General features: G+C 44.4%; 1 protein-coding gene across 1 annotated transcript in view; it reads left to right on the top strand.

Moving 5' to 3' along the window:
- LOC144820062 (uncharacterized) overlaps window positions 1-15,085 on the top strand; it is a 226,705-nt gene that overhangs the window by 15,268 nt on the left and 196,352 nt on the right. The window contains 1 exon segment of the mRNA XM_078677717.1: window positions 7,915-8,158. Within this exon segment, the coding sequence (XP_078533843.1) occupies window positions 7,915-8,158 (244 nt within the window).

Below are 15,085 nucleotides of genomic sequence, written 5' to 3'. Positions count from 1 at the left end.
GTTCCAATGCGTTTTACTGCTGCCAGAACCGTGTCCATTTTGGCCGTCAGGGTAGCTGTGGGATCCATGGCCGCTCGCCTCTGCTCCTGTATGGGGTCAGGGCTGCTCTCCTCCTGCTGTTTCACCTGCGTTTTGTCCCAAAGCCTGCCCATTGCTAGCTGCTGCGCCGTGGGCATCAATGCGTCTGACTCCATGCCTGACAGCGGCTGCAGAGAGGACCTTCTGCCAGGTCTATTTCAGGTGGCAAAAAAAGAAACGCTATAAATAGCGAAAGGAAGCTACACTAATAGTGTGAGTACCTTATGTATGTTTTATGTTTGTTCTATTGTCCTGACGAAAGCTCTATAGACCCGGCTGGGCCCAGAGAGCTGAAACATGTTGACGACGTACCCATATATATATAGATATATGGTAATCTAGTTACTCGATTACAACTATATCGCCCTATTTTTAACCAACAGTGTTATCTCCTTTTCCATTAAAATATTTTTGGACATCCACTGCTTTTATATTTTCTACACCCTCCCCATTATTTCTGGACACTTCTATTTGAACCAGAGGTAGCCTCGGGTGAGGCAGGCATACCACACTTTTTGACTACCCTATGAATATGCCATGACACCTGATGGGGCGGAAAAACAAATATACCGCATCGCAAAATCAGGTTGCCTATGAGGGTTGTCAATTTCGAACCAATGGTTCTGTAGATACTAGTGTCCATTCCAAATCTCTATTTGATTAATTGTTGTCCTTCTGCCAGGTAGTCAACGTTATATGCGGGGTGTGAGGGACAGCAGTTGGGCCCGACTCTCCCTTCCAGCCGCCACTGTCCAGATGTTCAAAGGCAGTCCGTCGTCAAGATCAGCTCCATGGCGCACCCTCCCACCGAGACTCGTGAGGATGGACAGCCGCTTTATCCTAGGCCCATTCCGATGGCATCAGCTAAGGGGACCCTCTTCTCCTAGCCCGTACGCAGTGATAGCAGGGAGGGGAGCGATCTACACGGTCCAGAGGTGATGGCCGCGCGGTGCAGGGACCACCTTGATGGTGCCTTGAGCAAGATGATGCCCACGTGCTGCAGATCACGTCTGGGGGCACTCTCCTCTCCTTACAGTCCACAACCGCCGCTACCCTTCTGTTACTCTGAGGCCCAGGTCCAATGTCCGGCGCCCCCGCAGCATTGAACAGTCCGGCGTGTGTCGGGCAAGCAGCTCCCCACTGTCCAGCGACCCCCTCAACTGTAGCGAGCTGTCCCGGGAGCTCCACACCTCACAGTCCGTGGCGACCCATGAGCTTCCCACCAGGATCGTAGCGTACTCCTGCAACTTGCGTAGGAAGTGGCGCAGCGCTTCGCGGGGGGCCTGTCTGGTCACCTCTGCGCCCCCCCGCCGCTTCTCCGGCCCCGGGCCGCATCGCCGCCAAAATGGACGCTCTGCAGCCGGTGTTGCAACTTCCCTCTTCTCTGGCAATAGGGGGGGGTTTAGGAGGGGGGCAGCCGGAGCCTGGGTCCTTGATTCAGCCTCCCTCTGCCCTAGCGGTGCTGTCCTGGAAGTGTGCTTGATGGGGGCCCCGCTTCCCCACTCCTCACCTCAGCGTGGGACTAGCGTGGCTCTCCTCCGATGCGTCCTGGCACCCGGGGCCCGACCGCCATGCTGCCAGCCGCACCAGGTGTCCGTTAGGCGCCCTCTTGCTCTCAGCCTCATCGGCCGCCTCGCGACACCTTACCGCGCTCGCTGTTCTCAGCGTATTTCAGCCTTCTAGGGCCAGCCTGGGGAATTGGCACTCTCCGGCGTCTGCTCTCAGCCGGCGCCGGGACGTTACGTGCCCTTTTCCGGCTCTCCGCGCCCCTGTAGGTCGATGACCGCTCCTATGCCCCCGCCGCCTCGTAGGTCGCCGCAGATGTTGTCAGCAGTTCTCACAGTCGTTCCCGCACCAAGTACTCTCAGCGTGGGGAATGTTATCTTGCAATCAGGATAATTAAAGGATAAATTCAGGGCCCTACAGACGGAGCTCTAAGAATTCGCGTCCGCCATGTTGCCTGGCTGGACACGCACCCCTCTATGATGTCTTTCTTAGTTCTATCTGTGAATGTTTGAGGTACAGTCAGTTATCTTGGAGGCTGAGCAGCAGGCAGCTCCTCCCGGTGGGGCCTTTACCTTATTCTTTACTGGATTCTACTATATTGATTATATGCTGTGTCTATTTATCCTATAACTTCATATCAACAATAAATATTAATCTGGAGCACAGCAACTAAGGAGTTATCTTTTTTTTAAATAGCTGTTACTGGAGGAAGGTAGGCAGGAGATAATTGTTGGAAGTTCAATACTGTTTACATGACACAGACTCAGCAATTAAGGAATGGTGGCCACAGAGGATGAAGAGTGACTTGAGCAAATAACTTCTTGGCACTATTTTTCCTAAAAGCACAGAAAAGACTGAGCCAGACAGACTTGCCTTGCATTGTCCCCGTCTCTCAAAGGTCAACATGGAGAAAACAGGACGAACACAGACGCTGGTCGGAGGAATTCTTCATTGTCAGGCCTGGATCCAATTGTGGATTAATCTAAAGTCTCTAGACACAGCTCCTATCTTTATACTGATTTTAGCGGCTGGATTACCTGCTAGGTCCCTCCTATGGGTGGACCTGAGATCGGGGTGGTTACACCCCTTTCCTTTTGTCCAGTTTTGCACCAGAGTGGGGCTGGAGTGCCCCAGCAACTGGTTTGAACCGGGCTATGCATGGAGCACCTTGTGTGCCCCAGGCAGTGTCTGGAAAAGAATCTTTCCCTTCAACCCACTCGGCCCCAATACACTACAGGCTGTCTGGGGAGGTGCTAGCACCTCCCACAACAGGAAACCTATTGTCCAGGCCGTCCTTCCTGGAGTTTCCCCCAGCTGCAGGAGGTCAGACTCGTATCTGTGGCAGCAGCATCCATTTTGTGATGCTGAGGCTCTGTTTAACTTTAACCGGGTAAAGCAGTAACATACTTGTCTTTTCCCTCTAGAAGGGTGGAATGCTACCCCCGTCACCAGAATTGGTGGGGGGGGTAGTATTCTAAAGTGTTTGACACCTTACACGACATGTTTTGATAAAGCCAAACCAAAGTTAGCATTAACCACGAAGATTATAATGCACTAAAAGTATATGGTATAGCTATATCATAGAACAGCTATAAGGAGACGGTTCTGAAAGCTGCAGAGGAGCTCAGCTCATGCTAGGGCACCCTCTCACATAAAATCAAGTACTCTGCCTCCAGGATTGTCGAGACCTACCATAGGAGTGACTTATAGTTGCCTATGTGTCTATATATAAGGTAGATATAGGTATACTATATCTAAGTAAGGGGTTATTTCACCACCTTACCCAGGCTGTGTGAACAGACTTGTGGTGTCAGTTTGGAAGGCAAACCAGGGTTGGCACAATACATGCTGCAGCCCCTGGTAGGCCTAGGGTGCACATATGCCCTGGGTACCTATGGTACAGTAAAGAGGAGCTCGCCAGGGTGACCCAGTAACCAATCTGGTATGTACCTAAAGTACATGGAGTCCATTTTATGGAGACAGCAGATAGTCTGGGGCCCTGAATAGCAGGGTCCCAGGCCAACTAAGTTGAAAACCAGCAAAACACTAGGAACCATATAGTCAGATTCAACCTTCCTACAAACCCCTTACAAGATGACAAAACAGAAGTTCAAAGGGGCTTAAACCAACCCCTCTCTCTGGCACCTCTCTGTAGGCAAACACGAGGCAAGGTAACAGGGCATCACATCCCCTGCTGAGCATTGCAGGGAGGCCCATTATAATGCCCTGCATAGTTTTGTTGAATTTGTCAACTAAACCATTTGTCTAGGGGTAAAACAGGGTGGTGAACTTGTAGCTCACACCACATTCATCCTACATAGCTTTTAGGTATGCAGACATGAAATGTGCACCTCTATCAGATACCACCTCTTTAGGAAACCTCATTTTGGTAAGGATACAAAGCAGGACCTTTGCCACTGCAGAGGCAGTAATAGCCCTCAGCAAAATTGCCTCTGGGGATCTAGTGTCATGGTCTACTACCATTAGACTGAACCTGTTCCCAGGGGGCAACGATATCCCTTACTACCCTCCTAAATGGAGTCACAGCCCTGGAAGTTGAATATGGGAGCATTTTGCTGGCCCCTTGTCTTGGCACATGAATGACAGGTGACATAGGAGTGACAAAGCTATTTCACCATTTGTGACTTCTGAGTCAAATAAAAATGGGCATCCAACCTGCTCCAGGTATTGGTTTGCCCCAGTTGTCAATCTGGGGTGTTGTCATGGGCTGAGGTCAGACCAAACCTCTCCTAATTGCCCCTGATTTGGGGTCCTTGGTCAAAGTATACAAGACCTCATCTGCCCAGTAGAGCTTGTGGGCACCGCTGACATTTCCCTCATCTGTCCTTGCAGCATGCTGCCTAAGGCCTCAAACAGATAGACTTGCCTTTATGCCTTTGGCCAAAGTCCTCTTTGGAGGGTCTCCCTGCATGTATGAGTTCTGCCAGGTCAGACCAGACTTTTTTATCTGCAGTTCACTCCTCAGGCTCTAGGGTACCTCCATAAGGAGAACTCTCTCCCTGGGCTTGTGACCTTTAAGAAGCTGACTTGTCAGACTTCCCGCCCTTTCGCTTGTTTTGAAAGGTCTGGGCCAAGATCCAAATTCCCATGACTTCCTGTCATGCTGCTTGTGCTTGTGTGGTCACACACACCCACATTTTGGCAAGAGTCTTCCTTTCCACTTCTACCCAAGCAGACGTTTCCTGGTCATTCAACAGATACTCCACTGGAACGGCAGGGGACACAACCACCTTCTTTGGGCCAGTAATCCGTCCCTACTCTAAGCTTACCATAGCAATTGGACGGAGCTTAGCATCATTGTCAGCATTGGTAATCTGGTAAATGGCACAAACTTACATTTGGTCTAGGGAAACCAGTCTAGCTGCCACCATAGTGACACTGGCACTTTTATCCCTTAGAGCCTCTACCTCAGTGCTGTTCATTTTAAGCCTTACTCTGTACATCTCCATGCTTGTAAGTAAAACAGCCAGGGCTTTAATATTTATCCAATCTAGGGAAATTAAAGAAGTGTCAGTGTAAACTCTTGCCTCTCCAGAGTACACTTACACCTCTGCTCCTATGCTGGGAAATCACTTAGATTGTCCAACACTGTGGGACATTTTTGGAGGGTTCACTGACACAACATTGATGTAAAAAATGTCGATGTTAAAAATATTGAGTAAGAAATATAGACAACAAAAATATCAACTCCTATACTTAAACAGGTAAGAAAAAAATATTGACTAAAAATATTGATGTAAAAAATGTAGATGTATAATATATCGTCTTTTATATAAATATAAACTAAAATATTATATATTAAATACATTAAATATAATCCTAACAAAATAAAATAAATGTAATATACATTTTAATAAAAATATAACAAATAAACATAATAAAAATAAATTAAAAAACAAATATATTAATATATAAATATATATATTCTTAAAAACAACAAATAAACAATTATTTTTCATCTATGTTAAAAGTTTGAAATAATATAAAAAATATATATTTTATGTTTTAAAATATAAAAAAAGAAACATCAATAATAAATTTAAAACGGAAAGTGTTGGGTAGCAGGGGGGTAAAAATTACTATTCCAAATCCAGTGAGTGCAACAGTAGGGAAAGTGTTGGAGAGCGGAAGGGTACAAATCACTATTCCCAATCCACTGAATGCAAACGTAGGATAAGTGTTGGATAGCAGAGGGGTGAAATTTTTTTATCCCCATTCCGCTGAGTGCAACAGTAAGGAAAGTGGTCTATAGCAGAGGGGTAAAAATTACTATTCCCACTCAATTGAGTGCACCAGTAGGGAAAGTGCTATATAGCGGAGGGGAAAAAATAACTATTCACACTCTGTTATAAAAACATTAAAAATATTAAGAATTAAAAAAACAAGATTACAAATAAATAAAAACTATTTAAAAAATAAGAAATCAAATATAATTAAACATATAAAAAGAATATATATCCTAATGATAATTACATAGAACAAAAACCTACACATATTCATGGTGTCCAGAAGTGTGTTTAATGATGGGAGTGGAAACTAGGCTTGTGATTGGGTTTTTAAAGAAATTAATGGCATGAGAAGGTTATGCAGAAATACTATTGACCGATAATGGTTTTCAGCTTTTCTCCTGGGAAATGAAAGAATTTTTGAGAATGCATGGCATAAAAGTTGTGTTCTCTATAACCCGGAGACCATCAATAAAGTACTCAAGTAGACCATTGTACTAGCAGAAACTAATTGCTTAAAAAAAGGAACTGTAAGGTGCAGTGAAAGGGGATAAATGTGCGGATAGTTGGCATCAGGAGGACAAAGAGTTGTTGGCAAGGAAAATACATTTTGACTGTAGGAAAGCTGTGAAAAAAATTAATTGGTGGTTGTGGTGGGAGACGTGGTGATGATTAAACGTCCAGGGCGGAGTGGTGGTAGCTCCAAATTTGTTACACCCATTCATGTTTCCAAAGTATTTGATAATGCGGTAAAAACACAAGACCACCATATTTGGAATCTTGGAAATATTGTGGTGTACAAGGGGCCTGAGCGTCTCTCTGGTAAAAGTGTGATGGGTGGTGATGCTTCTAAAGATGAGAGTTTAGGTGATGAGAGTACAAAAGTTAGACGCAGAATGTCTTCGAGAGTCAGCAGGAAGCTGTTGTACTTGAAAGATTTTGAACAATAATATTCAGTTCAAGGGAGTGATGTTATTCTGTCTTCCCAGTCCTGGTGTTTTCATTAGGAATTCTTGAAGGATCTTCATATGTTAGCATCAGTACTGAATGGGGTTATTTTCTGTATTACAATGCTCTGTGTCTTCTGTTATTTTGGGTTTCTCTTAAAGGTTTGTTCTTTTTTATCTCACTGGTAAATTCTACTTTGTACATATGTTTGTTTTGATTTATTATAAGAGGGAGGTGTGTGGTATCTGGGCCTTTGTGCTAGAGGAACATGTTTAGAATTTCCAGCATTGGGATCGCCATTAAGTCGGATTTTCATACACTGACAGGTCTCTCCTCTGAAAAGTATCTTGGTGCGATAGGACTAGAAGAGCTCTGCTACTTGCAGGAAGATTGTTAAGAATTCAATCAAGTGGTCGCTCTCACTCTTGAAGCTTATTATCCTGCTGATGACCCTTAAAGAAATTTCGGGTTGAAACGCCTCTAACATGGCTCAAATCAGAGATTACATTTATTTTTATTGTGTACTGTGTTTATTGTTATTTGTTTATATTTCTCTGCCACAGTTGTTTTGATTTCACACGTTTATGTCTTTTTAGTGTATAGTATGAGTGTAATTGTTTGAGCGCCCTTCTGTTTTCATTAACTTCATTAAATGTTACCTATGTAACTATTTATGTACATGGTTCTTTGTAACATTGTGACATTCACAGGTTTTTCCATCACTTTTTCTTTACTATATAGAGTTTCCTTTAGTCTTTTTTAGTTGTTAAGTATGGTAATGTAGCTCAAGAACCTATGTTTGGATTTCAGTAAAAGGCAGGGCACTGAACACAAAATCGGTCAATTCATGGATGACTAGATGCATGAGTGCAAGGATGAGTGAGTGCATGGATGATAGTGAGTGATTGCCTGGATGGATAGATGAGTGACTGCATAATTAAACATATTCAGACATTGAGTTCTAAGCAGACCTACTGATATTGTATATATTTGTTGTGACTGGAAGGAATTAATTAGTTTGCTTCTAAGTCAGTGTATTTTTTGCCTGCCGGTCATACATTTTAGTCTCAGTAATCCTTGTGTTAACAGGACGTCCCTCAGTGCTGTAAGACTCATCTTTTCTTTTCTCCCTTAGGGTGAACGTACACTTGGGCCAGGCGAGAACGTAAAAATATATCAGCAAGGAATAATAAGTCGCTTGTATGTTAGATATGGATCCCATAATGGGTCTAGTTGCTTTCAGGCTCCAGACTTATGGATGCAGTACACCGGAATAAACTGGCCAACATTCTACATCCGCGTCATCAACTCAGATCAGTCGCAGATACAGTTGCGGTGTGGTTCTGAAGGAGGATACGGCCCTGTCTACTCCAACTATGGTGAGTGAGTGTTTGGAAACACACTTTTGAAAAGGAATTCAGTGTTAACAAGATCCACATAATATCCAGAATCTGAGTGTTTGATTAAAATGCATTTCTTCCTGAGGTCAGGGTCCCGAGGCGGGGGGGGGAGGGGTGGAGGGACGGTACCCCTGTGACTGGTTCTTCATCCTGTGTTTCATCAAACATGCCTCTGTAGCAGTGATTTGGTGCTGGTGTCTGGTACATCCATGAAGCCCCCCCAATTTGTCCTACTCCTTTCCATGCACAGATGTAACCCTTGCAACCCACAGCCCATGACCCTCTGGAAGTTGTACCCACCTCTCCAAACTCTCAGGTAGTATTAATCTGTAGTGGGAGACCCTCTGGAGCTGGTAATTTCTGGTCCCCTCAGGATACTCCTCAATGTTTCTTCATGGCTGTTTCCTCCACTCTCCATCACTACCCTGGGCATTTGCTTGTGACAGCAAAGAAACTGGTACTTAGTAAACACAAAGAACTCACCTCACAAACCTCACTCATTGACCAAGATTTGGCATACAGCAAATATATTGTTACAAGTGGGTCAAAAATTCTAACATATTGAGGGATCCTTAGATAGCGAGACTAGAAAACTTCAGAATACCTTTATTTATTTTTTATTTTATTTTAAAGGTTTTATATAGCGCTGGCGAGACCTGGAGGTATCGTAGTGCTTTACATGAGCATCAGATCATAGTTACAGGTTACATCGTTACAAAGGTTGCACAGTTATTAGAGCCTGGCAACATAGTTACTTGTAAGGTCAAGATAAACAATAAGCACAAATACGAAAGGGGAAAAGCAAGCAAGGGGAAAGATTCAGGGGAGGGGGAAGGATCAGGGGAAGTAAACAGGTAATGAAGGGGGGAAAGAGGAGGGGAGGGTGAAGGACACCGCATGGAAATAGGAGGGGAAGGGCGACTGGGAATACAAACCGGTAGACGAGTCAAAGCAACGTCCAATGTCCAGTAAGCAGTGATCCCAGGGGAAGCGGTATCACTTCCCTATCTCAGTTGCGGGAGGCTCCCTTTTTGCAGTGGACTCTCTCAGAGGGTCTCTGAGACTCCAATTCCTACATACTAGATCCTTCCCCAAAAAGGGGAGAGGGAGTGCTTTGGCAAGGGGTGCCATACCAGACCTCAGCTGTGAGTGGCTCCCTTGGCCCAGTGGACTCTCTCAGCGGGTTCGCTGATACTCCAGAGTATAAATATTGGATCTTCCCCCAACAAGGAGAGAAGGAGTGCTTAGTCAAAGAACCCAAAGGACAGGGGGCTAGGCAGACCAGCAAGCAAGATGAGAGATTCAGGGGAGAAGGGATAGGAGCTAGGAGCTAGGAGCTAGGGAGGTAGACAAAGAGAGAAAGAGTACTAAATGGGAACAAATGTAATTAATGAGTTATTATATAGCGCTGGCTAGACCCGAGGGAATCAGAGCGCCTTACATGACGAATAAAAATATTGCAATATACATCAGTTAAAAGTTACATAAGTATCAAGAAAAGCATTTAAAGAACATAGGGGACAAGGTGAATGGAGCAAGGAAGGGTAAGGGGATAGGGTAAAGGGGTAGGAGAAAGATAGGACGTAGAGACGCACACACACAAGCACATAGACAGAAAACATCCAAGAACACAAGCACACATAAAATCCGATGCTCTAATACAAAAACAGCCAAATACATGCACACGCAAACATCATCACCTGCACAGACATGAACAAGCACACACAAATGTGCTCACACTCTCATACACGCAGACACATACACACAAGCACACATACAGAAACTATCAAAAACACAGGCACACACACAATCACATGCTCCAGAACAAAAATACCCAAGGAAGTACACACAAAATACATGCACACTCACACACCATCACAAGCACAGACATGCAAAAGCACACAAATGTGCGCACACACTCTCATACGAGAACAGAGGGCGCATACAAGCACGCATACCGAAACATCCACACACACAAGCACACATACAATCCCATGTTCAAATACAAAGACACTCAAAAACATGCACACACTATCATACGCACAGACATGAACAGACATACAGAAATATCAGCTGGCACAAACACAAGCACCCATAGAATCACATGCTCTAATATAAAATCACCCAAATAAATGTCCACACTATCACACGCACAGACATGCACAAGCACACAGGAATGTGAACATAGTCTTTCATATATGCACAGGCGCACACACACACACATGCGTCAGCATTGATGGCAAACAATGGCAGGTTTTGACAGACTAATGAAAGAAGGCTAGTTGTACATGGAGGAAAAGGTTGAGGCCTATAAGATGGTGGGCCCAGAGTAAGAGTCACAGCACCCCGGCATAAAATGGTGGCCCCCAGATCAGCACATCCTGATTCTAGTGCTCTGGGTCCAGAAGCTAGCTCTCTGGGTTTCCTGGCTTCAAAGCATAGACTACCTGCAGGGCTCCGCTTCACATCTCCCCTTCTGGCCTCCTGGAGACACATACCTTGTCCTGGGCTGTGTGTATGCTCAGGGGTCCATCGATGTGCCCCACAGCCCCGTCATCCTTACTTGTATTTCTAAGTCCTCCTGGCTGCTGCCCGGAGCTGTATTGGTGGAATCAGCGGAGGGAGGGGGAAAAGTAGGAATGCAAGTCTCCACCCGCAGTGGGTCTCCTGGGTCAGCTCTGCAGAGTGCCGCAAGGATTGTGGTCCCAGACTCACAACCTCTCAGGCAGTGTTGTCAGAAGCAGAGAGGATCTGCAGGGCAGATGCTGCGCCGATGGGCCGGTCCGTGCGGTGTCGGCTGTGAAGGTGGAAGAATGCAGCGGCCCCTCGCTCAGACCTGTGGCAAGTCACCTGGCACCCCAATCTCGCCACTCTGGCCACACAGGCCACACTACTGGGCCCCAGCAGCTGGGGAGACTCCTTCATCCAGCCCTGGCTTGAGAGAACTGCTCCAGGGTCACAGCACCAGCAGGCCCCACAGCAGGTCACCAGGCAGCGTACACAAACATTTGCGAGGGGGTATAAGGAAAGGATCAGCACCCAACCCCCTTAGGCAGTCACAGCAATACAGCCATTTCAAAGCACCAATATTTTGCTCCTATGACTCCCTCCACCGCGGCCAGCAAGGTCATCCAGATCCGGGCAGTTCCAGGCCGGCTGACTCATGCAGTCCCGTTCAGAGCAGAACACGGCTGCCGTGGCTGGGGAAGTTTAGAGGGGTCCTCAACTTAGAATCTCATCATCTCTACTCATAGACATGTCTAAGCAGTTGCTTCATTGTGTAGCCCTGGTTTCTCTTGTCCAGCAACAATCACCACCATGGGCACCATGATGTTAGTGGTGATTGTAAGAAACTGTGGTATTAGTTTAGGGGGTGGGTTCCACCTCACCACCTCATGAAATAACCACAAAGTTTGTCAGGGTGAACCTCTGATGTCAGAAAATTAAACTGAGCTCAGCCCCCTAGTAGCTATGGCACAGAGCAGACAGGCTTAACTTAGAGGCAATATGTAAAGTACTTATGCAGTAACAAACAGTAATACACTCAAAACACAACACAAGAAAAAACCCAAACTGAACATGAAAAAAGAGAACATTTTAATAAATAAAATCACACCTAAATAACAAAAATGCAATAAGTAGAACATGAGTTATGAATTAAAAAATGTCTCGGGTCAAAATGGTATCAAAAAGTGGTAAGGAAGAGGCGTGGTGCAGCGGCCAGGGCGGCTGTCTCCGGAATACGGTGTAGTGTAGTTCCTATATTCTCAATAGGTTCTGCGCATTCGAATAGTATATCCTATAGCTAAGACGTAGGACTTAGGTTAGTAGGTCTCTATCGAATATACTAAACTTAATAGTGAGTGCCAGCTAGCTAGAAACTTTCTCGAATTCACAAGAAGTGATTCATTTCTAACAAGTGCATAAACATGACAACTTTGTTTCCCTAGGACTGGAGCAAATGTTGTCAGAGTAATGGAAACAATAGATATTTCACCCCAGTCAATCGTGCATGCTTAGTTTCTACAGAGTTGCAGAGCAATAGTGAGACAGGCGTTTTCAATAAAAGGTTTATTGAACAGTCTTCTTTCTCATGCAAGAGAGGTGAACTGCTACAATCGTTAGACAGAATGGAAAGTATAATGCGCACAGCGATAATAGTATTATAAAATAATACTGTAAGAGCTTTGTATGGTTTCTCAGCCATATAAAAATACATACATAAATAGACATGCTAAAATACTCAACTGGTGCTTCTAAAATACGCCTACCCTTATGTACCTAACGAGAAAGGAAGTAAGTATGGTCTTGAGCATAGGTTTAGTTCTGCCAAGAATCTACCAAAGGTTTCTCTAGGTTCCAATCAGCTCCAATCCTTAGAATGAAAAAGGTATGGTATCTCTGTCTCAGGACTCGATTTCCCAACACCCCACAAGGGGAGTCTGAAACACTGGAGCGGGATTTCTCAGCAGAGGAGGGCAGCTTTTTGATCAGTGCATCAGCTGGAGAGTCGGCTTCCTTCGGCACTTGCTGTAGCGAGCTGCGTCGGGCAAGTAGGTCGTCGAACTGCTCCGAACCACCGTGCTTTGCCATAGCAAGTGAAGGTATATTTATACCATGAAGGTGTTTAGGAATGCCATGTTTGACGTAAAGTCGGGCATATGAACATCATGAATGAACCCCGGGGGAATAGTTGTTCATTGTCAAACTAACTGAGTTCTTGAAGAAATCAATATTCAAGCAAGGGGAAGTCCATAACGGCTTAAGCTGGTTTTCCAAGAAATCGTTGTGACGTTTGGTGAACGGATGGAAGTAGCCATGCCTGTATTTGGGTAGCATGAGCTATGCCTAAATAAGGGCTTGCTTTCTATGCCTATATAAGGGCAGCAAGAATTGTACCTATATAAGGGCATGAGTCGGGAAAATCCATTCAGAATCTAAAACGATATACAGTACCCACTCAACTTTCTTATGTACGACTTCTACTAAAATACTAAGTTCTAAACACAGTAAACAAATCTAAACATGATGTGTTAAAAAACCACCCAAAATACATGCATTGGTACTGGTTTACACGAAAAGAGCATTTGTGATGTACGCATTTAAAGCAATTTGTCATTCAAAGCATATAGTTTTGACATTTGAAAATGTTAACTGAATGAATCATGAGAGTACATTTATGAAATGGCTCGTAAATACAGAAGAGAAAAAGATACTGAAACCATTTCATGTCATACTAAAATATAACTAGATTATGAGAACAATGTCAAATATTGTCTCTGGAAGTTTCTCAAAGAATTCTAGTTCTCTATGAATAATTCTACTTTGAGGAGATTACTTTGTGCCAAGAAATGAAAAAATACAAATTTGGACAATTGGACAATAAAAATGAATCATAGAAAAAAGAGTTCCAAAGTTAGAACTTTGTTTTGAAAAAATGAAGGTCGAATTCAGAGTCTCTCAGGACACTGCGTGCCAAATCAAAAGTCAGTGTTAGGGTTTGGAGAAAACATCAAATCTTCTAAGTCTGTAAAAAATGTGTCTACCATTGTAGGTGAACGTTGGATTACCTCGTTAAGAAGATCAACCACACATAGATGTGAAGCACCGCCGTCAGCATTGGTCGCATTAGCAATGTTCGTATTAGATGGTACCTTTGTGCCTGTCATTTCTTGTACCTCAGCAGTAGCATTTTGCACCTGTGAGATCTCAATGAATGCCGTCATAAGATTTGGTAGCCGCTTGGGATAACACAGTGCATGAGCCGTCACTGGTCCAAGCAAATTATCATCATCCATTGGTATGACTGATGGGAACGTTAGACAAGTGTCTAGCATGTATTCTTCTCTGCATAGCAAGCATCGTAGAACAGGTAAGATGCAATCTTGGCAAATTGGTCTGAATGATAGAAACCATGTGGTATTCAATTCTCTTAGATGAGGTAGTCCCAAAATTTGGACAATGCGCTCTCGACACTTCATTGCCAGTAGAGTGGTCTGCAAGGTAAACTGGGTGTCGCTGGTGAATTGACCTGCCATATCGCAGCAGTAGGAGCAAAAATAGTATCCCTGCAGCGAGTCCCAAAATGAGAGGCAATCCGCCAAACACAGAGTGCACGAAGTTTGGAAATATTCCTAAGACCGCTTCAAATGGATTTAACAGTCCCGAAAAACTGTCTTAGATACATGTACTATGCCTCTCGTATCAGACATATTTAAGATATGACTTAACATTTCTGAGAAATGTATAGGGCAATTTGTAGTTAAAAGGGCATGTATCTCTGCAGAAGTCCTTGCAATTTGCAGATCACTCGTTTCTTTGGCCGAGGTCAGTGGCACAGTTTTTTGTAAAAGAATGGCTTTCATTCTGCTTAGAGTATCAATTCGTGAAGACCAAAGTGGCGACTCCCGGTCTGTCTTGGTTTTTGGAAACAATACTTGCATACAGCAAGTGACCCTGGCTGACACAGTTACTAGATAGGGTAAACCTGGAAACATGCCACAGCAGCTGTGATCGTTAAACATGAGGTAACTTCCATTGGAAAGCTGTCCAAAGATTGGATCAATCACTGCAGCCGGTAAACCTTGCAGGTGGCAGGATAAGTTATTAGAGGAACCATCGCAGACCCTGTATAAATCAATACACTGACAAAGGAGAGAACCGCTTAGTGCATTTTTACAATTTTTACCACTAAGAAACACTTCTTTCCCCCCACTCCAACATTTGTGTGTGTACGGTAATTCCCAGGATGTCTTGATGTATTCTTTACCCAATCTTTCCTATGTGCCTGCTGGTATGTGTATTTAGGCAATATTGAAAATGGAAAATTGTAACAGGCAGAGTGATTGTTCCATGTATTATCCATTCTGTGGCTGGTCTTTCGGCGACAGTAAATGGCAATCTTTC

The sequence above is a fragment of the Lissotriton helveticus genome, chromosome 2_1 (assembly GCF_964261635.1).
Source record: "Lissotriton helveticus chromosome 2_1, aLisHel1.1, whole genome shotgun sequence".
Taxonomy (NCBI): domain Eukaryota; kingdom Metazoa; phylum Chordata; class Amphibia; order Caudata; family Salamandridae; genus Lissotriton; species Lissotriton helveticus.
The sequence above is the reverse complement of the archived record's forward strand: the minus strand, read 5'-3'. Positions and strand labels throughout refer to the sequence as shown.